At 38.1% G+C, this 25,305-nt stretch overlaps 1 protein-coding gene across 10 annotated transcripts in view; it reads left to right on the forward strand.

Moving 5' to 3' along the window:
• The window catches only part of ARHGEF9 (Cdc42 guanine nucleotide exchange factor 9), a 420,722-nt gene that overhangs the window by 294,424 nt on the left and 100,993 nt on the right, over positions 1 to 25,305 (forward strand). For all 10 annotated transcript variants that reach the window (XM_070783846.1, XM_070783849.1, XM_070783851.1 and 7 more), the window contains one exon: positions 19,512 to 19,703. In XM_070783846.1, coding sequence (XP_070639947.1) covers positions 19,512 to 19,703 — 192 coding nt within the window. The remainder of the gene's footprint in view (positions 1 to 19,511; positions 19,704 to 25,305) is intronic.

Below are 25,305 nucleotides of genomic sequence, written 5' to 3' on the forward strand. Positions count from 1 at the left end.
TAAGCAAAAATAAAAAATAAAAAACAAACAAACAAAAAAAAAACCCAAAACTTCCTTGACCATATTTCTGCATGTTTCTCTACTTAAACATAACAAAAACATTCCATTTTAAAAGAAATTTTGTGATAGGCAATGAAAATAATGTGGAATGAAGGAGACTGTGGGTAAAGTGAAATGAACCACCACCAACCACACCAAAGGCTTGTCCTCATCCAAAGAAGGTGCTACTGTGTATATGGTGAAATTGGAAGGGCATCTGCAATTATGAGCTCCTTCCCAAAAACCAAATTATTATTTCTAACAAGTAAGACCAAATAAAGCCAGCTGTCAACAAAAAGCATCTGGAAATAGTGAGCAGAGTATACATCATCTTCCATCAGGATAACACAAGACCACAAGTTTTTTGATGACCAGGCAAAAACCGTTACAGCTTTGCTAGGAAGTTCTTATTCATCCAGTGCATTCACCAGATATCACATCTTTAGCTGTCCATTTATTTCGGTCTTTAAAAAATTCTCTTTATGGAAAAAAATTCAATTCCCTGGAAGACTAAATGGCACCTGGAACATTTTTTTTTGATTCAAAAAGACCAAAACTTTTGGGAATATGGGATTATGAAGTTGCCTCAAAAATGACAGAAGGTAGTGAAACAAAATGGTGAATACATTGTTCAGTAAAATTCTTGATGAAAATGAAAAAAAAAGTATCTTTTATTTTTACTTAAAAAAAGATGAAACTTTATTGGCCAACCCAGTACAATGTTCTGGTAGTTTCAGGTGTGCAGCAAAGTGAATCTGTTATATATATATATATATATATATATATATATATATATATATATATACATACATACATACACACACACACACACATACACACACACACACACACACACACATATACATACACAGACATACACAGACATGCACGTCTTATCCAGTTTTTTTCCCATATAGACCGTTATAAAGTATTGAGTAGAGTTCCCTGTGCTATACACTAGGACCTTATTAGTTATCTATCTATATATAGTAATGTATATTTGTCAACCCCAGTCTTCCAATTTATCCCTCTCCCCATACACACTGGTAACCATAAGTTTATTTTTTACATTTCTAACTCTTATTCTGTTTTGTAGATAAGTTCATTGGTAACCTTTTTTTAGATGCTACATATTAATAATATCCTATTAATGTATTTGTCTTTTTCTGATTTACTACACAGTATGAAAATCTCTAAGTCCATTCATGTTGCTGCAGATGGTATTGTTTTCTTCTTTGTTGTGTGTTTCTTTCTTTCTTTGTTGTGGCTGATTAACATTCCATTGTGTGTGTGTGTGTGTGTATACCACATTTTCTTTATCCATTCCTCTTTTGATGGACATTTGAGCTGCTTCCATGTCCTGGCTATTGTAAATCATGCTGCAATGAACATTGTGGTGCATGTATCTTTTTGAATTATGATTTTTGCCAGATGTATGTCAAGGAGTGGGATTGCTGGATCAACTGGTAGCTGTAAGATTGCTGGATCATACAGTAGAAGAAGAGGGTGACAGGAAATGAGATGGTTGGATGTCATCACTAACTCAAAGGACATGAGTTGGAGCAAACTCTGGGAGAGAGTGAAGGACAGAGAAGCCTGGTGTGCAAGTCTATGGAGTTGCAAAGAGTCGGACATGACTAAACAAGTGAACAATAACAAAGCTGTATTCTCAGTTTTTTAAGGAACCTCCATACTGTTCTCCACAGTAGTTGTACTTTTTTGCATTGCAGCCAACAGTATAGGGTCATTCTGTTTTCTCCACACCCTCCCCAACATTTATTGTTTGTAGGTTTTTTGATGATGGCCATTCTGACTGGTATGAGGTGATACCTCATTGTAGATTTGATTTGCATTTATCTAATAATGAGCAGTGTTGGTCTTTTAATGTGTTTATTGCCAATTTATATGTCTTTGTTAGAGAAATGTCTATTTAGATCTTCCATCCATTTTTTTGGTTGGTTTGTTTGATTTTTGATACTGAGCTTCATGAGCTGTTTGTATATTTTGGAGATTAATTCCTCGTCTGTTGATTCCTTAGAAATATTTTCTCCCATTCTGAGAATTGTCTTTTCATTTTGTTTATGGTTTCCATTGCTGTAAAATGGCTTTTAAGATTAGTTAGTTCACTTTTGTTTGTTTTTATTTTCATTACTCTTAGGAGGTGGATCAAAAAATATTATCCTGTGACTTATGTCAAAGAATGTTCTGCCTACGTTTTCCTCTAAGAGTTTTATAATATCCAGCCTTACATTTAGGTCTTTAATGCATTTTGAGTTTATTTTTGTGTATGGTGTTAGGATGTGTTCTAATTTCTGTCCAGTTTTCCCAGAACCACTTATTGAAGAGACTGTGTGAGGTGGGTTAGTTCAGGATGGGGAACACTTGTACACCTGTGGCTGATTCATGTCAATGTATGGCAAAACCACTACAATATTGTAAAGTAATTAGCCTCCAATTAAATAAGTTAATTTAAAATAAAAAATATATAAATAAAAATGAAAAAGTGTCATTAGTAATTTAAGAGAATAGATTTCTGTTTATTTATATTAATCTTATATCTATACAAATATATTTAAAATTTTATATCTTATACATTATTAGATGTCCATAGGACATTTTAAAAAAATGGAAAAAAGAAAAATTATTAAATTTCAAAAAGTAGAATTCTTTTTGTGTGTGATTCAGTTATACATATACACATACATTATTTTTGAAATTGTTTTCTTTTATAGATTATTGCAAGATATTGACTATAGTTCCCTGTGGTAGTCAGTAAAACTTTGTTGCTTATTGCATATATATTTTTTAAAAATTAGAAATCATGTGTAAGCCAATGTTCTTCACAGCACTATTTGCAATAGGTAGGACATGGAAGCATCCTAGATGTACATTAGCAGATGAATAGATAAGAAAGTTGTGGTGCATATACACAGTGGAATGTTTCTTGGCTATAAAAAGGAATGCAGTTGAGTCACTTCTAATGAAGTGGATGAACTTGGAGCCTATTATACAGAGTGAAGTAATTCAGAAAGAGGAATATAAATATTGCATGTTAATGCATATATGTGGAATTTAGAAAGATGGTACTGACAATCCCACATGCAGAGCAGCAAAGGAGACACAGATGTAAAGAACTGATTTTGGATTCAGTTGGAGAAGGCAAGGGTGGGATGGTTTGAGAGAATACCACCAAAACATGTACATTATCATATGTAAAATAGATGACCAGGGCAAGTTTGATGCATGAAGCAGGGCACCCAAAGCCCATATTCTGGGAAAACTCGGAGGGATAGGATGGGGAGGGAGGTGGGAGGAGAGTCCCGGATGGAGGGGACACATGTATTCCTGTGGCTGATTCATGTTGACATATGACAAAAACTGTCACAATATTGTAAAGTAATTATTCACCAATTAAAATAATTTAAAAAATAAAATGGCTGATTCATGTCAATGTATGGCAAAACCACTACAATATTGTAATTAGCCTCCAATTAAAATTAATTAAAAATAAAATATTAAAAAAAATCACAGAATGAATGTCAGAATTAGAAGAAACAAAGAGGTGTAGTGCTTGTTCCTCTTTAGACTTCAGCAAGTGTGCTTTTTGCTTGATTGTGGTAGTTTTTTTATTTCTTTTTCTTAAACCTGAACTATAAGGTTATTATGAAAAGAATCCTAAGTATAATCCATTTCTAATTCTCATTAACAAAAAGCATTGTATTAATAATTCCATTAATATATGGAAATATTCTTTTCAAAAAAATGTGCTGATTGTATACTTGGATTTATTTGAATTCAATTTTGTTTGATTTTCATGATGTTGATTAAAAAGATTAGTGTTTTCAGTATCTCAATGGAAAACTCTGTTATTCAGTTGAAATTGGGAAGAAAATCTCTAAATCTACGTCAGATTTTATTAAATTCACTTTATAATATAAAAATGATAAAATAAATTAGAAATCTAGCATTCTATTTATACTAAGTCAAACAAGTGAAATAAAAATGTCATAAATTTTTCAGTGAGGCAAAAATTCATTAGTTTCCTAAAATATTTATATGATAGATTTTATTTATATATATGTATATGAGAGCTTTTCTACTACACTTGATAAAGGCTTAAGAAATAACATAAAAAATAGAGGAGATAGAGAAATTGGAAAGCATAAACTAAATGAAATGGGAACACTGAATATGAAATAGCAAAAGTGAAACAAACTAGATAAAAGTAAAAGATCTTCATCTAGGCCAGTTGTTTTTAAACATGGCTGCTCATTAGAAACATATCTGGAGTGGTGGCAGAAAAGAAGCAATACCTGAGCAGTTGCATTTTTCAAAAAATCAAGATAATTCTGGTATGCATCTGGATTTAAAAAGTAATTACAGGTTTTTCTATTACATGGTGGTTTTGGTGATATAGAATTCTACTATTTTTCTGTTGACCAATCATGATAGAATGTTATTAAGTGAGTAATAGTTACATAATCACAATCGTGAATGATGTTTATCAGTTTTCACAATCAATAGCCTGACAAAAAATAAAAGACAATTACAATTGCAAGCCATAATGGGAACATGATTAAACTAAGAATATAAAAAAAAAGCATTTCTCTGATAATGAGTGATGTTGAGCATCTTTTCATGTGTTTGTTAGCCATCTGTATGTCTTCTTTGGAGAAATGTCTATTTAGATCTTTGGCCCATTTTTTGATTGGGTCATTTATTTTTCTGGAGTTGAGCTGTAGGAGTTGCTTCTATATTTTTGAGATTAGTTGTTTGTCGGTTGCTTCATTTGCTATTATTTTCTCCCATTCAGAAGGCTGTCTTTTCACCTTGCTAATAGTTTCCTTTGATGTGCAGAAGCTTTTAAGTTTAATTAGGTCCCATTTGTTTATTTTTGCTTTTATTTCCAATATTCTGGGAGGTGGGTCATAGAGGATCCTGCTGTGATGTATGTCAGAGAGTGTTTTGCCTATGTTCTCCTCTAGGAGTTTTATAGTTATCAGAGAAATGCAAATCAAAACCACTATGAGGTACCATTTCACACCAGTCAGAATGGCTGCGATCCAAAAGTCTACAAATAATAAATGCTGGAGAGGGTGTGGAGAAAAGGGAACCCTCTTACACTGTTGGTGGGAATGCAAACTAGTACAGCCACTATGGAGAACAGTGTGGAGATTCCTTAAAAAACTGGAAATAGAACTGCCTTATGATCCAGCAATCCCACTGCTGGGCATACACACTGAGGAAACCAGAAGGGAAAGAGACACGTGTACCCCAATGTTCATCGCAGCACTGTTTATAATAGCCAGGACATGGAAGCAACCTAGATGTCCATCAGCAGGTGAATGGATAAGAAAGCAGTGGTACATATACACAATGGAGTATTACTCAGCCATTAAAAAGAATACATTTGAATCCGTTCTAATGAGGTGGATGAAACTGGAGCCTATTATACAGAGTGAAGTAAGCCAGAAGGAAAAACACCAATACAGTATACTAATGCATATATATGGAATTTAGAAAGATGGTAACAATAACCCTGTATACGAGACAGCAAAAGAGACACTGATGTATAGAACAGTCTTATGGACTCTGTGGGAGAGGGAGAGGGTGGGAAGATTTGGGAGAATGGCATTGAAACATGTGAAATGTCATGTATGAAACGAGATGCCAGTCCAGGTTCAATGCACGATGCTGGATGCTTGGGGCTGGTGCACTGGGACGACCCAGAGGGATGGTATGGGGAGGGAGGAGGGAGGAGGGTTCAGGATGGGGAACACATGTATACCTGTGGTGGATTCATTTTGATATTTGGCAAAACTAATACAATTATGTAAGGTTTAAAAATAAAATAAAATTATTAAAAAAAAAAAAGCATACAATTTGAGGGATCAAGCAGAGCGATGTGGTAAGTGGAAGTGTGCAAACACGCACAGGTTTTCATATGCTCAGGCAGTCTATGTCTTCTGGTTGATGCATTTAATCCATTTACATTTAAGGTAATTATTAATATGTATGATCCTATTGTGCTTTAGTCACTCAGTCATGTCTGACTGTGACTCCATGTACTGTAGCCTGCCAGATTTCTCTGTCCATGGCAATTTTCAGGCAGGAATACTGGAGTGGGTTGCCATGCCTTGCTCCAGGGGATCTTCCCAACCCAGGGATTGAACCCAGGTCTCCCACATTGCAGGTGGATTCTTTACTATCTGAGCTACTAGGGAAGCCCTATTACCTAATGATCCTATTACTTTTTCTTAATTGTTTTGGGTTTATTTTCTGTAGGTAGGTCTTTTCCTTCTCCTGTTTCCTGCCTAGAGAAGTTCCTTTTGTATTTGTTGTAAAGCTTGTTTGGTTGTGCTGAATTCTGTTAACTTTTGTTTGTCTGGAAAGCTTTTGATTTCTCCATCAAATCTGAAGAAGAGTTTTACTGGGTAGAGTATTCTTGGTTGTAGGTTCTTCCCTTTCATCACTTTAAATATATTGTGTCTGAAAGAGATGGGAATACCAGACCACCTGATCTGCCTCTTGAGAAATTTGTATGCAGGTCAGGAAGCAACAGTTAGAACTGGACATGGAACAACAGACTGGTTCCAAATAGGAAAAGGAGTTCGTCAAGGCTGTATATTGTCACCCTGTTTATTTAACTTATATGCAGAGTACATCATGAGAAACGCTGGACTGGAAGAAGCACAAGCTGGAATCAAGATTGAGGGGAGAAATATCAATAACCTCAGATATGCAGATGACACCACCCTTATGGCAGAAAGTGAAGAGGAACTAAAAAGCCTCTTGATGAAAGTGAAAGTGGAGAGTGAAAAAGTGGGCTTAAAGCTCAACATTCAGAAAACGAAGATCATGGCATCTGGTCCCATCACTTCATGGGAAATAGTTGGGGAAACAGTGGAAACAGTGTCAGACTTTATTTTTCTGGGCTCCAAAATCACTACAGATGGTGACTGCAGCCACGAAATTAAAAGATGCTTACTCCTTGGAAGGAAAGTTATGACCAACCTAGATGGCATATTCAAAAGCAGAGACATTACTTTGCCAACAAAGGTTCGTCTAGTCAAGGCTATGGTTTTTCCTGTGGTCATGTATGGATGTGAGAGTTGGACTGTGAAGAAGGCTGAGTGCCAAAGAATTGATGCTTTTGAACTGTGGTGTTGGAGAAGACTCTTGAGAGTCCCTTGGACTGCAAGGAGATCCAACCAGTCCATTTTGAAGGAGATCAGCCCTGGGATTTCTTTGGAAGGAATGATGCTAAAGCTGAAACTCCAGTACTTTGACCACCTCATGCGAAGAGTTGACTCATTGGAAAAGACTCTGATGCTGGGAGGGATTGGGGGCAGGAGGAGAAGGGGACGACAGAGGATGAGATGGCTGGATGGCATCACTGACTTGATGGATGTGAGTCTGAGTGAACTCCGGGAGTTGGTGATGGACAGGGAGGCCTGGCGTGCTGCGATTCATGGGGTCGCAAAGAGTCGGACACGACTGAGCAAATGATCTGATCTGATTTCATTCTTAATGTCCCAGATGTTTCTGAGTGTGTCCATATTTCTTTTCACTCTTTATTTCTTCATTCTTTTCCACACCAGTGATTTCCACCATTCTGCCTTCCACCTCACTTACCTATTCTTCTGCCTCATTTATTCTGCTATTGATTCCTCCTAGTTGATTTATTCATTTCTGTTACTATATTGTTCATCACTGTTTGTTCTTTAGTTATACTAGGTCCTTGTTAAACATTTCTTTGATCTTCTTAATCTATTGCCTCCTTTCTATTTCTAAGATCTTAGATCATCTTTACTGTCATTACTGTGAATTCTTTTTCAGGTAGATTGCTTATTTCCTCTTCATTTGTTTGGTCTTTAACCTTTTTTATGTTGCTTTTTTCATATGCAGTATGTTTCTGTGTTATCTCATTTTGTCTTACCTACTCTGTGGTCTCCTTTCCACAGATTGCATAGTTGTAGTTCCTCTTGCTTTTGGTGTCTGCCCCCTGTTGGATGAGATTGGTTCAAGGTTTGTGTAGGCTTCCTGTTGGGAGAGACTATTTCTTGCATTCTGGTGGGTGGAGCTTAGTCATGTTCCTCTGGTGGCCAGGGCCATGTCAAAAGGTGTATTTTCGGGTATTTTAGTATGACTTTAGGCATACTGTCTCTAATGGGTGGGGTTTTTGTTCTTGTCTTGCTGGTTGTTTGGGCTGGTTCATCCAACACTGGAGCTTGCAGGCAGTTTAGTGGATCTGGGTCTTGGTGCCAAGGTGCAGACCTCTGAGAGAGCTCACACCAATTGATATGCCCTGGGCCTGGGAATTCTCTGGCAGTCTGGTGGCCAGACTCTAAGCTCCAACCACAGGAGTTCAGGCTTGACCCCCATCAGGGAACCAAGACCCTGCAAGCTGCATATCATGACCAAAAAAAAAAAAGTAAATAATATATACAAACAAACAAAAATCATGACAAATAAAAGCAAATCAAACAAGCAAAAATACAAGAAAAAAAAACAAAACCCCCAAAGCAACAATGATGAACCTATAGAATGTCATATTGAGTGAAATAAGTCGGACAGTGAAGGAGAAATATTGTATGACATCCATTATATGTGGAATCTAAAATGAAATGATGCTAATGAATTTAATTACAAAACAGAAGGAGATACACAGTCTTAGAAAATGAACTTATGGTTCCTAGGGGGATGGGATAGTTAGGGACTTTGGAAAGGTCATGTACATACTGCTATATTTAAAATGGATAACCAACAAGGACCTGTTGTATAGTACATGAAACTATTCAATGTTATGTGCTAGCCTGGATAGGAGGGGGAGTTTAGGGGAGAACAGATACATGTATATGTAAGGCTGAGTCCCTTTGCTGTTCAGCTGAAACTACCAAGTAACAACATTGTTAATTGGTTATTGTTTAGTTGCTAAGTTGTGTCCAGGTCTTTGTAACTCCATAGACTGACAGGTTCCTCTCTCCATGGGATTTACCAGGCAAGAATCCTGAAGTGGGCTGCTGTTTCCTTAACTCAATACAAAAAAAGTTTAAAATTTGAAAAAAAAGCAAACCAAAATATTAAAATCATAACAAAAAAAATGAAAAAAGAAACACTAAAAATCAAAAAACAAACAACAAATAAACTCACGAAATAAAAATAACAGAAAAGAGAAAATGAAAACAAGAAAAAAAATTAAAAAATAGAAAAATCAAGATATATTAAAAATAAATCAGCAGAAAAAAGAAAACAAAAATTCCTGAGGCCTATACTATCTATCCTTTCCTCCACTGTGAGCCACAGCCAACCTTTGCTTCCCCAGGAAGACCTCCAGTACCTCTAGTTTGGTCTATGGACCTGCTATGGACACTGTGTGGGCAACTGAAACTCTGACCTGGCCTAACTCCCACATATCTGTGCTCATAAAGTCCACAGCCACTAAAACTAGACTGGGCTTAGTTGTAAAAACATTTGTTTTCCATTCAAATGTTTCTCAGAGGCTGGGTTTACCTAGACTATCACAGAGATTTAATGTGCAGCTTGTGCAGCTGCATGGAGGGATTTCAGTGTTTTTTTTTTTTTTTTCTTTCCCCTAGTAGTACAGACAATCAGGCTCAGCTTTGTTTTTGGCCACAACTCTACATGTGGGCCACCCTCAGGCTTCTGCTCCTCTCTCAGGCAAGAGGGGCCAAAGGCAGCGACTGAGGCACACTTGTTGGCTTAGATGGGAGGGGCAAGAGGTGGCCATAACTGGAGTGCATGTGCTCTATCTGATGAGATCTCCTCTCTGGTGCCTGTGGAGGCAGGGGCTGGCAGGAGGCTGTGACAGACTGCTACACAGTCACTCCTGTGGATGTTCCTTCCAGTGCACATGGAGGCAGGTGCTGGCATGTGGGAACTGAGGCTGCTACAGTTGGATGGGAAATGAGATGGTTGGATGGCATCACCAACTCAGTGGACATGACTTTGAGCAAGTTACAGGAGATGGTGAAGGACAGGGAAGCCTGGTGTGCTCCAGTCCATGGGATTGCAAGGAGTCAAACATGACTGAGCAACTGAACAACAACAAATAGTAGCCACACCCCTTGCATGCCATGCAACAATGGTGTCTTGCTTCCAAGGCAGTCAGTGCTTCCTCCTGGAACATTCCCAGCTGCAGAATTCCTCACTCTCATCCCCTCAGGTTTTCTCCTTGCAGCTAACCTCCTCACTCCCATCACTTTAAGCTATCTCCACACAGCCAACAGCAGGCCTCTCTCTAAGTTTGCCTGCCTAACTGCACACTCCAGCACCCAGCCCTCCTCTTGCTTTGGTGGACACCCATCTCAGTCTAGGGCACATCAGGCTGTGGCTCAGCTGTTCTTGCTCTTTCCTACCTGCCACAGGCCAGCCACTGCTCTTTCTTCCAGTAGCTCCCAAAGTTCCGCACCCCCCCCCCCCCCCCGCCGCCCCTTGCCATTTCAACATATCTTACTCTTGGTGAGGGAGCCTCCCCTGGAGTGGTAACCAGCTCACCCAACCAGAAGTGCAGGTCCCATTCCATTTCCTCTTTTCTTCCCTTTCTCTCCTTTGTCCTACCTGGTTGCACAGAAATCTTTTCTTGTCCTTTTTTATGTTGAAAGGACTCTGCTAATGTTCAGCAGAATCTCTGCATGAATAATTTCACTTGTAAATGTATTTTTGATGTACTTGTGGAGAGAGGCAAACCCTAGGTCCTCGTATTCTACTCTCTTGACCCTCCTTCTTCATTCTTTTCTACAGCTGAGTCATATTCTGTTGTGTGTTTGTGCCCGTTCATCTATATCCATTCATCATTTAATGGAAACTTGGGTTGCTTCCATGTCTTGGCTACTGTAAATAATACTGCAATTATATAGAGGTGCATGTATCTTTTTTGATTAGTGTTTTTGTTTTCTTCCAGTAAATACCCAGAAGCACAATTGCTGAATCGTGTGTGTGCATGTGTACTGAGTCTTGTGCGATTCTTTGCAACCCCATGGACTGTAGCCAGCCAGGCTCCTCTGTCCATGGAATTTCAGGCAAGAATATTGGAGTGGGTTGCCCAATTATATGATAGTTCAAAGTTTTTGAGGAAACTTCATACTGGAAAACTGTCTTCTATTAAAGGCTCATGTGATTAGGTCAGGCCAATTCGATAATCTTACTTTTGTAGAGCCAACCATATAATATACCCTAATCATAGGGATAAAACCAACCTATTCAAACTTGGAAGGATTATTCAGGGCATGTATATCATAGAGATGGGAGATATTGGAGACTATCTTTGAATTCTCCTTATTTATATGTTTTTATTTATTAAAAAAAGGTAAATAGTATATACAGACAAAAATCATGACAAGTAAAAGCTAATAAAACAGACAAACAAAAATACAAGAAAACAAACAAAAACCCCAAAGCAACATGGATTAACCTATAGAATGTCATATTAAGTGAAATAAGTCAGACAGAGAATGAGAAATATTGTATGACATCTGTTATATGTGGAATCTAAAATGAAATGATGCTAATGAACTTACTTACAAAACAGAAATAAACCCCTTATCAGATATATTGTTTGCAATGTCTTCTCCCATTGAGTAGGTTGCCTTTTCCTTTTGTTGGTGGTTTCCTTTCCTGTGCAAAAGCTTTATAGTTTGATGTAGTCTGATTTATTTATCTTTTTGTTTCCCTTGCCTGTGGAGACATATTCAAAAAGATTTCTAAGACCAATGCAAAAGTGTACTGCCTGTTTATTCTAGAAGTTTAATGGTTTTAAGTCTTACCACTAAATCTTTAATCAAGTTTGAGTTTGTTTTTGAATATGCCATAAGAAGATGGTCCAAGTTCATTATTTTGCATGAAGCCATCCAATTTTCCAAACATCATTTATTGAAAAGTGTTTTCTTTCCCAAATATATATTCTTGATTTCTCTGTCATAGATTGGTTTGGTATATGAGCATGGGTGTATTTCTGGACTCTGTCTTTTTTTTTCTATTGATTTTTGTATCTGTTTTCATTCCTGTACCATACTGTTTTGTTTACTGTAGCTTTTTATCATAATTTCAATTCAGGAAGCTTGATACCTTGAGCTTGGTTCTTTCTCAAGACTGCTTTGGCTAATTGGCATCTTTTGTGGTTACACACTATATTTAGAATTAGTTGTTCTAGTTTTTTGAAAAATGTTATTGCTACTTAATAAGGATTACATTGAGTCTATAGACTGCTTAGTGTAGTATGACATTTTAATGATAGTGATTCTTCCAGTGCATGAACATAGTATATCTTTCCATTTGTTTGCAGTTATCTCCAGTTTCCTCCATGTCTTATAGTTTTCAGAGTATAGGAGGTCTTTCACCTCCTTTGATAAATTTATTCCTAGGACTTTTACTCTTTTAGATGAAATTGTGAGTAGGAATTTCTTCATTTCTCTTTCTGATAATTTGTTATTAGTTTATAGAAATGCAACAGATCTCTGTGTATTCATTTTGTATCCTGCAGCTTTACTGAATACATTTATGAGTTCTAAGAGTTTTTTGGTGAAGTCTTTTGGGTTTTCTATATATAGTATCATGCCGTCAGCAAATAATGATGTTTTTACTTCTTTCTTTCAGGTTGGATGTTTTTCTTTTTCTTGCTTAATTGCTGTGGTTAAGATTTCCAGTACTATTTTGAATAAAGTAGCAAAAGTTGTTGTTTTTCTCCTGTTCCTGATCTTAGAAGAAAAATTTTCAGATTTTAACCATTTGATATTATGTGAGCTGTAGGTTTGTCATATATGGCCTTTATTATGAAGTATGTTCCCTCTGTACTCACTTTGTTGAGAATTTTTGTGTTAAATTGATAGTGAATTTTGTCAACATCAAAACCAAAATTTTTCCTAAAAAAATTTATTTTGTATTGGAGCATAGTTGAGTAACAATACTGTATCAGTTTCAGGTGTGCCCAAACTGTTATTTCTGCATCCATTGAAATGATCCTATGATTTTTACTTTTATTTTTATTAATATGGTATACCACACTGATTTATGAAATTCAAAATGTTCTTGCATCCCTGAAATGAATCCCAGTTAATTATGGTATATGATCCCTCTAATGTAATGTTGAATGCATTTTGCAATATTTTGTAGAAGATTTTGATATCTGTTTTCATCAGATATTCTGGACTGTAATTTGTGTGTGTGTGTGTGTGTGTGCGTGTGTGCATGTGTGATTATCTGACTTTGCTATCAGGGTAATGCTGGGCTCATAAAATAAGTTGAGATGTGTTCCTTGCTCTTTAATTTTCAGGGATAATTTTAGAAGGATAGGTATTAACTCTAAATATTTGGTACAATGGTGAATCCTATGAAACCTTAGACTTGTGCTAAAGTTTTGTCTATTTTCTTTATCTTTTCAAGAAACCAACTCTTAGTTTCATTTATTTTTTCCTATATTCAAATCTGTATTTCATTTATTTCCACTCTGATCTTTATTACTTTATTCCTTCTGCTAACTTTGGGCTTTGTTTGTTCTTATTGTTCCACTTCCTTTAAATGGTATGTTAGGTTGTTTATTTCATATTTTCTTGCTTGTATAAGTATGAACTACCCTTTTAGAACTCCTTTTGCTGCATCTTATAGATTTTGTACAGTTATGTTTCCATTTTCAGTAGTCTCAAGGAATTTTTTAAAATTTCCTCTTCAATTTTTTTCATTGATCCATTTGTTCTTTAGTAGCATGTTGTTTATTCTCCATGTGTTTGTGCTTTTTACAGTTTTCTTCTTGTATTATATTTCTAGTTTCATATCCTTGTGTATGGTAAAGATTCTTGATATGATTTCAGTTTTCTTAAATTATTGAAGTTTATTTTGTGGCATCCTATGATCTATCCTGAAGAATGTTCCTGTACACTTGAAAAGAATGTGCAATCTGTTGTTTCTGGATAGAATGTTCTATATATATCTATTAAGTCCATTTGTGATTTACTGCGTTGCCTAAAGCTATTGTTTTCTTATTGATTTTCTGTCTAGATGATGTAAGTGGGATATTAAAGTCCCCTACTATTACTGTGTTACTGCTGATTTATCTTATTTTATCTAGTATTTTGTATACATTTAGGTGCTCTAATGTTGGATGCATAAAAGTTTACAAATGTTAAATCCTTTTGTTGTGTTGATCTCTTTATCATTATATGTTACCATTCTTTGTCATTTGTTATAGTCTTTGTTTTAAAGTTTGCTTTGTCTGATATAAATATTGCCACCCCAGATTCTTTTTTTTTTTAATTTGCATGGCATATTTTCTTTTCCATCCCTTTGCTTTTAGTCTACATATACCTTTAGACCTTCAGTCAGTCTTCTGTATGCAGCATGTAGATGGGTTGTGTTTTTTATTCATTCAGCTCTCCTATATCTTTTGATATAGAATGTTTAGTATATTTATATTAAAATAATTATTGATAGATATGCACTTATTGCCATTTGGTTAATTATTTCTGGGTTTATTTGGTCTTCTCTATTCCTGTGTTCTTCTCTTGGATTCTTCCTTTGAAGTCTGATGGATTTCTTTAGTGTTTTTTTTAGAATTTCTGTCTCATTTTTTGTGTACCTTTTGTAGGTTTTGGGGTTATAGTTGATATGAGGTTTATATATATATCAACCTGTATATAGCTGTCTTTCTTGAGCTATTAGTAATTGCCTTCCATTCTTCCCCAGTAACATATTGGACACCTTCTGACCCGGGGGGCTCATATTCCAGGGTCATTTCTTTTTGCTTTTTCATACTGTTCTTGGGGTTCTGCTGCTAAATCACTTCAGTCGTGTCCGACTTTGTGTGACCCCATAGACTGAAGCCCACCAGGCTCCCCCGTCCCTGGGATTCTCCAGGCAAGAACACTGGAGTGGGTTGCCATTTCCTTCTCCAATGCATGAAAGTGAAAATTGAAAGTGAAGTCACTCAGTCGTGTTCAACCCTCAGCGACCCCATGGACTGCAGCTTTCCAGGCTCCTCCGTCCATGGGATTTTCCAGGCAGGAGTACTGGAGTGGGGTGCCATTGCCTTCTCCGTCATGGGATTCTAGCAGCAAGATTACTGGAGTGATTTGCATTTCCTCCTCGAGTGGACCATGTTTTGTCAGAACTCTTCACTATGACCCATGTGTCTTGGGTGACCCTGCTTTGCATAGTTCATAGCTTCACTGAGTTATACAATTCCCTTTGCCACAAGGCTCTGATCCATGAATGAGGCCAAAGCAGAAACGATGCTCACTTATGAATGTGTCTGGTGGTGAAAGTAAAGTCTGATGCTATAAAGAACAAGATTGCATAGGACCTGGAATATTAGGTCCACAAATAAAGGTAAATTGGACATGGTCAAGTAAGAGATGGCAAGAGTGAACATCAACATCTTAGAAATCAGTGAACTAAAATGCACAGTAATAGGCAACTTTAATTCAGATGACCATTATACCTACTACTGTGAGCAAGAATCCTTTAAAAGAAATGGAATAACCCTCATAGTCAACAAAAGAGTCTGAAATGCAGTAATTGGGTGCAATCTCAAAAATGACAGAATGATCTCAGTTCATTTCCAAGGCAACCATTCAACATCACAGTAATCCAAGTCTTGCTCGAGCTACCGAGGCCAAAGAAACTGAAGTTGATCAGTTCTAAGACAAAATACAAGACTTTCTAAAACTAACACCAAAAAAGATGTTATTTTCATCATAGGGGACTAGAATGCAGAAGTAGGAAGTCAAGAAATACCTGGAGTAACAGGCCGGTTTGGCCCTGGAGTATGAAATGAAGCAGGGCAAAGGCTAACAGAGTTTTCCCAAGAAAACATACTGCTCATAGCAAACACCCTTTTCCAACAACACAAGAGGTGACTCTACACATAGACATCACCAGATTGTCAATACTGAATTCAGTTTGACTATATTCTTTGAAGCTTAAGATTAAGAAACAGTACACAGTCAACAAAAGCAAGACCTGGAGTTGACTGTAGATCAGATCATCAACTCCTTATTGCAAAATTCAAGCTTAAATTGAAGAAAGTAAGGAAAACCCCTTGATCATTGAGGTATAACCTAAATCAAATCCCTTATGATTATATAGTGGAGGTGACAAATAGATTCAAGGAATTAGATCGGATAGACAGATTGCCTAAAGAACTATGGAGAGAGTTTCATAACATTGTACAGGAAGCAGTGACTAAAATTACCACAAACCAAGGAAATGCAAAAGGCAAAGTCGTTGTCTGAGGAGGCTTTACAAATAGCTGAGGAAAGAAGAGAAGTGAAAGGCAAGGGAGAAAAGGAAATATATACCCAACTGAATGAAGAGTTCCAGAGAATAGCAAGGGGAGATTAAGAAGACTCTCTTAAATGAACAATGCAAATGAGTAGAGGAAAATAATATAATGGGAAATACTAGAGACCTCTTCAAGAAAATTGAGGTGATCAAGGGAATATATCATGCAAGATTGGGCATAATAAAGGAGAGAAACAGTAAGGACCTAACAGAAGCAGGAGAGATTAAGAAGAGGTGGCAAGAATACACAGAGAATCTATACAAAATGTCTTTATGACTCAAATAACCACGATATTGTGGTCATTCATCTAGATCCAGACATGATGTGGTGTGAAGTCAAGTGGACCTTAGGAAGCATTAGTATGAACAAAGCTAGTGGAAGTGATAGAATTCCAGCTGAACTATTTGATTTGAAAAAAATAAAATCCTGAAAGATGATCCTATGAAAGTGTTGCACTCAATATGCCAGCAAATTTGGAAAACTCAGAGGTGGCCACAGGACTGGAAAAGGTCAGTTTTCATTCCAATCCCAAAGTAAGGCAATTTCAAAGAATGTTCACACTATTGTACAGTATTGCTCATTTAACATACTAGTAAGGTTATGCTTAAAATGCTTCAAGCTAGGCTTCACTAGTACCTGAACTGAGAACTTCCAGAGATGTAAGTTGGGTCTAGAAAAGGCAGAAGAACCAGAGGCCAATTTGTCACCATTCCTTGGATCATAGAGAAAGCAAGGGAATTCCAGAAAAATATCTGCTTCATTGACTATGCTAAAGCCTTTGACTGTGTGGTTCTCAACAAACTGTAGAAATTCTTAAAGAGATGGGAATACCAGACCACCTTACCTGTCTCCTGAAAAACCTATATGTGTCAGGAAGCAACAGTTAGAACCTTACATGGAAAAGCTGACTGGCTCCAAATTGGGAATGGAATATATCAAGGCTGTATATTGATTCCCTGTTTATATAATTTGTATGCAGAGTACATCATGTGAAATATCATGTTTGATGAATCACAAACTGGTATCAAGGTTGCTGGGAGAAATAGCAACAACCTCAGATATGCAGATGATACCACGCTAATGGCAGAAAGTGAAGAGGAACTAAAGAGCTTCTTCATGAGGGTGAAAGAGGAGAGTGAAAAAACTTGCTTAAAACTCAACATTCAGGAAACTAAGATCTTGGCATATGGGCCCATCAATTCATGGCAATTAGAATGGGAAAAAGTGGAAGCAGTGACAGATTTAATTTTCTTGGGCTCCAAAATCACTGCAGATGGTGACTGCAGCCATGAAATTAAAAGACACTTGCTCCTTGGAAGGAAAGCTATGACAAACCTAGATAATGTATTAAGAAACAGAGACATCACTTAGCCTACAATGGTCTGTATAGTCAAAACTATGGTTTTTCAAGCAATCATATACAGATGTGAGAGTTGGACCATAAATAAGGCTGAAGGCCAAAGAATTGATGCTTTTAAACTGTGCTGGAGAAGACTCTTGAGAATCCCCTGGACTATGAGGTCAAACAAGTAAATCCTAAAGGAAATCAACGCTGAATATTCATTGGAAGGAATGATGCTGAAGCTCCAATACTTTGGCCATCTTATGTGAAGAGTTGACTCTTTGGAAAAGACCCTGATTCTGGGAAAGACTGAAGGCAAAAGGAGGAGAGGGCGACAGAAAATGATATGGTTAGATAGCATCTCTGAATCAATAGACATGAATTTGAGCAAACTCTGGGAGACAGTGAAGGTAGTCCATGTGATAACAAAGTATCGGCCACAGCTTAGAGACTGAACAGCAAACAACAACATATATCTGTCTATTACAGTGAAAGTTTGAAGGCATTCTCAAAGCACTACACTTTTATTCCCTCACCTCACATTTTATATTTTTGATGTCACATTTTGCCTCTTTTTATTTTATGTATCCCTTAACAAATTAGTATAGTTATAGTTGGTTATTCTACTTTTGTCTTTTAGCCTTCATTGCTTTTTAAGTGGCTAATACACTGCCTTTTCTATATTTGCCTTTACCATTAAGATTTTTTCTTTAATAGATTTTATTTCTATTTATGAGCTTTTCTTTTCCACTTGAAGAAGATCCGTTAATATTTCTTGTAAGATTGATTTAGTGGTAATGAAGCTTTTGTGTTAGTAAATGGATTTTCTTACTGTATAGTCTAGGTGCTCTTTATTTTTACTTCTTTGTTTTCATTTTATGTTGGAATATAATTGATTAACAATGTTGTGTTTCAGATGTAGAGCAAAGTGATTCAGTTATATGTATGCATGTATCTATTCTTTTTCAAATTATTTTAAGTTATTACAGAATATTGAGCAGATATATAACAGTTCCCAGTGCTATACAGTAGGTTTTTGTTGTTTATTTTAAATACAACAGTGTGTACATTGTCAGTACCAGACTCCCAATCTATCCCTCCCCAATCCTTTTCCTCTGGTAACTATAAGTTTGTTCTCTAAGTGTGTGTGTCTGCTCTTTAAACTGCTGGGTTTAGGTGAGTCTTTGCTTATGCCCCTCAGCAATATCCCTTACCATGCAAATTGCTACTTCAGAGGTGTGGTTCATGGATATCATGTTTCCATCTTTACTACCTATTTCTATCTGGTCCTTTTATGTGCAGTAACTATCCAATCACCCCTCAAAAATTGCTCTATAAAAATAAAATGAAGTCCAGTTTTAAAATTGCTCTCTATATAGGTGTAGATTTGGTGTATCCATGGGAGGAGGTGAGATCAGGGTCTTCTAATGTCACCATCTTGGACCCTTCACCTCCCAATATTATAATTTAATCTGTATTTGTTGATCCAGCTGTGATGGCTCAATATGCTCCAGCACAAATGAGTTCTGCTTGCCATAACTCTTTTCTCCTCTGAAACCTTCCTAGCCAAGAAGTCTCTTAGAGATGATTTAGTCCTACTCTTCTCCATCCTCCATTTTATGGATAGGTCACTAAACGCCTAGAGAGGTATAGACTCATAGATAAGTCCAACAAGTCACCCTAGAGCTGGTCCTGGCATTCAGTTTAAGAGGGCTCTGGTTGAAGGTTCTGGCTCTATGAATACCTGAATATTTTAGTTTATCCTTTTTCTACTTGGCTGAAAATTTCTCAAAGAAGGAAGCTAACCCATTCTTCTTCTTCTGCCTGCCTCTACAGCTATGGGTGAACCAGGAGGATGGGGTAGAGGAAGGGCCCAGTGACGTTCAGAATGGGCACCTGGACCCCAACTCAGACTGCCTCTGTCTGGGCCGGCCACTCCAAAACCGGGACCAGATGCGGGCCAACGTCATCAATGAGATCATGAGCACCGAGCGTCATTACATCAAGCACCTAAAGGACATTTGTGAGGTAGGCCCAACTCTGATGGTCCATGTGAGGGCCCTTAGGATAAGATAGAGAACACTTCCATGAAGAAATGACAACCTTCCTGGGCTATACCTGTGACAGTCCCAAGGTGTTAGAAAAAGTAGCTGGACTGATCTAGACTCTGTTCAGTGGATGAAACTGCTCCCTTGGGATTACTCTCCCTCTGTTTACTTCTCCCCTTTTTGCTATCTATCTGTTTGTCTAACTTTCATATGCATATTCATATTCTCTCTCCCCCCCTCCCTCCCTTCCTCTGTCCCCTCGCTGGAATCTCTATCTGTATCCTCTTGGCTTCTGATCCAGTTGTTGGCACCCCATGTAAGGGCCTGACTTCATTATAGCACACAAACATTTCGGTAAGCCAGTAGTTTACAAACTTGAAAGTACACCAAGGTTCCTGTGCAAGCTTGTTAAACATGTCAGAGTTCTTATTTCTTGTTTTTTAAATTGGGGTGTAGTTGCCTCACAATGTTGTGTTAGTTTCTGCTGTATAACAAAGGGAACCAGCCACATGTATACATATATCCACATGTATACACATATCTCCTTCCTCTTGGAACTCTCTCCCAACCTCCCCTCATCCTTCCCATCTAGATCACCTCAGAGCACTGAGCTGAGCTCCCTGTAATGTATAGCAGTTTCTCACTAGCTATCTCTTTTACACATGATAGTGTATTGGATTGGGCAAAAAGTTCATTTGAGTTGTTCTGTAAGGTATAAGGGGAAAACCTGAATGTACTCTTTGGCCAGTCTAATATGTATGCCAATCCCAATCTTCCATTTTATCCCACCCCTCTCCATGCCCCGCTGCATGTCCACATGTCCTTTCTCTACATCTGTGTCTCTATTCCTGCCCTGCAAATAGGTTCATCTGTGCCATTTTTCTAGATTCCACATATATACAATGATATACCATATTTGTTTTATTCTTTCTGACTTACTTCACTCTGTATGACAGACTCTAGGTTCATCCATGTCTCTACAAGAGATCCAACTTCATTCCTTTTTGACTGACTAATAGTCCATTGTATATATACACCACATCTTCTTTTCCATCCATCTGTCTTTGGACATTTAGGTTGCTTCCATGTCCTGGCTATTGTAAACAGTGCTACAATGAAGAATGGGGTGAATGTCTTTTTGAACTGTGGTTTCCTTATGGTATATGCCCAGTATGGAATTGCTGGGTCATATGGTGGTTCTGGGGCTTCCCTGGTAGCTCAGCTGATAAAGAATCTGCCTGCAATGCAGGAGACAGCAATTTGATTTCTAGGTTGGGTAATTCCCCTGGAGAAAGGATAGGCTACCCACTCCAGTATTCTTGGGCTTCCCTGGAGGCTCAGATGGTAAAGAAACCTCTTGCAATATGGAAGACCTGGGTGTGATCCCTGGGTTGGGAAGATCCCCTGGAGGAGGGCATGGCAATCCACTCTAGTATTCTTGCCTGGAGAATCCCCATGGACAGAGGAGCCTGGCAGGCTACAGTCTATGGGGTCATAAAGAGTCAGACATTACTGGGTGACTAATCACAGCACAGAACTGTGGTTCTGTTTTTATTTTTTAAGAAACCTCCATACTGTTCCTCTTAGTGACTGTAAAATCTTTTGCACAACAAAGAAATCCATAAACAAGATGAAAAGACAACCCTCAGTGTGGGAGAAAATATTTGCAAATAAAGCAACTGTCAAGGGAGTAACCTCCAAAGTACACAAATAGCTCATGCAGCTCAATAACAAAAAAACAACACAATCAAAAAATGGGTAGAAGACCTAAATAGGCATTTCTCTAAAGAAGATATGCAGATAGCCAAGAAGCACATGAAAAGATGCTCAATATTACTAATTATTAGAGATGCAAATCAAAACCACAATGATGTATTACCTTACACTGGTAGAATGGACATCATCAAAAAACCTACAAACGATAAATGCTGGAGAGAATATAGAGAAAAGGGAACCCTCTCGCATTGTTGGTGGGAATGTAAAGTCCTTGTTTCTGTAGTGCTGCATAGTAGAACTTTTTGCAGTGATGAACAAGTTGTATATCTGTAGTCCCTATTACAGTAGCCACTGGTCAACCATTTGTGGCTGCTGAGCATTTGAGATGTGGCTAGTATGACTGAGAAATGGAATTGTAAATTTTATTTCATTTTAATTTAAATATCCACATGTAACTAATACCAACAACAACTGCATGTGAAGATATTAAGGCCAAGGACTTTGGGCCTTAACTTTCTTCACCTAAACTCCTTTTCTCACCCCGTCCAGGAAGGTTGAAGTTTATCTTCTTCCACTTCCTCAAAGCAATAATGTAGGATAGAAACAACAAGGGCTCTGTAGACATGGAGTGCTGGCTTTCACGTCTTAACTTAGTCACTAATTAACTTGTGGCCTTGAAGGTGCCCTTTACTCCTATAACCTTTGATTTTATGATTTCTCCAGTGAGTTTCATTTTCAGTTCAGTTCAGTCACTCAGTCATGTCCAACTATTTGCAACCCCATGGATGCCAGGCTTTCTTGTCAGTCACCAACTCCTGGAGCTTGCTCAAACTCGTATTCATTGAGTCAGTGGTGCCATCCAACCATCTCATCGTGTCTTGTCCCCTTCTCTTCCTGCCTTCAATATTTCCCAGCATCAGGGTCTTTTCCAATGAGTCAGTTCTTCACATCAAGTGGCCAAAGTATTGGGGCTTCAGCAGGCATTAAAGAGAATGAAATAATGCCATTTGCAGCAACATGGATGGATCTATTTATTGTCATACTGAATGAAGTCAGACAGAGAAGGACAGCTATCATATGACACATTGATATTGTGGAGGCATGGGTCGACAGTGGCCTGACACAGGGCCAGGGGCACTGAATACAACAGTACTGGCATAAGCCCTTTTGAAGGAGGTTACCATTACACCATTCAATATCACAGTAATCCAAGTCTATGACCCAACCAGTAATGCTGAAGAAGCTGAAGTTGAACGGTTCTATGAAGACCTCCAAGACCTTTTAGAACTAACACCCAAAAAAGATGTCCTTTTCATTATAGGGGACTGGAATGCAAAAGTAGGAAGTCAAGAAACACCTGGAGTAACAGGCAAGTTTGGCCCTGGAATATGGAATGAAGCTGGGCAAAGACTAAGAGAGTTTTGCCAAGAAAATGCACTGGTCATAAAAAACACCCTCTTCCAACAACACAAGAGAAGACTCTATACATGGACATCACCAGATGGTCAACACCGAAATCAGATTGATTATATTCTTTGCAGCCAAAGATGGAGAAGCTCTATACAGTCAGCAAAAACAACACCGGGAGCTGACTGTGGCTCAGATCATGAACTCCTTATTGCCAAATTCAGACTTGAATTGAAGAAAGTAGGGAAAACCACTAGACCATTCAGGTATGACCTAAATCAAATCCCTTATGATTATACAGTGGAAGTGAGAATAGATTTAAGGGCCTAGATCTGATAGATAGAGTGCCTGATGAACTATGGAATGAGGTTCGTGACATTGTACAGGAGACAGGGATCAAGACCATCCCCATGGAAAAGAAATGCAAAAAAGCAAAATAGCTATCTGGGGAGGCCTTACAAATAGCTGTGAAAAGAAGAGAAGTGAAAAGCAAAGGAGAAAAGGAAAGATAGAAGCATTTGAATGCAGAGTTCCAAAGAATAGCAAGAAGAGATAAGAAAGCCTTCTTCAGCAATCAATGCAAAGAAATAGAGGAAAACAACAGAATGGGAAAGACTAGGGACCTCTTCAAGAAAATCAGAGATACCAAAGGAACATTTCATGCAAAGATGGGCTCGATAAAGGACAGAAATGGTATGGACATAACAGAAGTAGAAGATATTAAGAAGAGGTGGAAAGAATACACAGAAGAACTGTACAAAAAATATCTTCACGACCCAGATAATCACGATGCTGTGATCACTCACCTAGAGCCAGAGATCCAGGAATGTGAAGTCAAGTGGGCTTTAGAAAGCATCACTACGAAGAAAGCTAGTGCAGGTGATAGAATTCCAGTTGAGCTATTCCAAATCCTGAAAGATGATGCTGTGAAAGTGCTGCACTCAATATGCCAGCAAATTTGGAAAACTCAGCAGTGGCCACAGGACTGGAAAAGATCAGTTTTCATTCCAATCCCAAGGAAAGGCAATGCCAAAAAATGCTCAAACTACTGCACAATTGCACTCATCTCACACGTAGTAAAGTAATACTTAAAATTTTCCAAGCCAGGCTTCAGCAATACCTGAACCATGAACTTCCTGATGCTCAAGCTGGTTTTAGAAAAGGCAGAAGAACCAGAGATCAAATTGCCAACATCTGCTGGATCATGGAAAAAGCAAGAGAGTTCCAGAAAAACATCTATTTCTGCTTTATTGACTATGCCAAAACCTTTGACTTTGTGGATCACAATAAACTATGGAAAATTCTGAAAGAGATGGGAATACCAGACCACCTGATCTGCCTCTTGAGAAATCTGTATGCAGGTCAGGAAGCAACACTTAGAACTGGACATGGAAGAACAGACTGGTTCCAAATAGGAAAAGGACTTCGTCAAGGCTGTACATTGTCACCCTGCTTATTTAACTTATATGCAGAGTACATCATGAGAAAAGCTGGACTGGAAGAAACACAAGCTGGAATCAAGATTGCCGGGAGAAATATCAATAACCTTAGATATGCAGATGACACCACCCTTATGGCAGAAAGTGAAGAGGTACTCAAAAGCCTCTTGATGAAAGTGAAAGTGGAGAGTGAAAAAGTTGGCTTAAAGCTCAACATTCAGAAAATGAAGATCATGGCATCTGGTCCCATCACTTCATGGGAAATAGATGCAGAAACAGTGGAAACAGTGTCAGACTTTATTTTTCTGGGCTCCAAAATCACTGCAGATGGTGATTGCAGCCATGAAATTAAATACACTTACTCCTTGGAAGGAAAGTTATGAACAACCTAGGTAGCATATTCAAAAGCAGAGACATTACTTTGCCAACAAAGGTTCATCTAGTCAAGGCTATGGTTTTTCCTGTGGTCGTGTATGGATGTGAGAGTTGGACTGTGAAGAAGGCTGAGCGCCGAAGAATTGATGCTTTTGAACTGTGGTGGTGGAGAAGACTCTTGAGAGTCCCTTGGACTGCAAGGAGATCCAACCAGTCCATTCTGAAGGAGATCAGCCCTGGGATTTCTTCGGAAGGAATGATGCTAAAGCTGAAACTCCAGTACTTTGGCCAGCTCATGCGAAGAGTTGACTCATTGGAAAAGACTCTGATGCTGGGAGGGATTGAGGGCTGGAGGAGAAGGGGACGACAGAGGATGAGATAGCTGGATGGCATCACTGACTTGATGGATGTGAGTCTGAGTGAACTCCGGGAGTTGGTGATGGAGAGGGAGGCCTGGCGTGCTGCGATTCATGGGGTCTCAAAGAGTCAGACATGACTGAGTGACTTATCTGATCTGACCATTACACCTAACATAGGTTTGCTTCAGGGAATACAGCCCCCATACTTAAAGTGAAAACTGGATTAAAGATTTATTGAGCACAACCCCGCACATCAGACAAAACCTAGATTCCCCAGAGCCAGTCT

The sequence above is a fragment of the Bos indicus genome, chromosome X, assembly GCF_029378745.1.
Source record: "Bos indicus isolate NIAB-ARS_2022 breed Sahiwal x Tharparkar chromosome X, NIAB-ARS_B.indTharparkar_mat_pri_1.0, whole genome shotgun sequence".
In the NCBI taxonomy this organism is placed as follows: Eukaryota; Metazoa; Chordata; class Mammalia; order Artiodactyla; family Bovidae; genus Bos; species Bos indicus.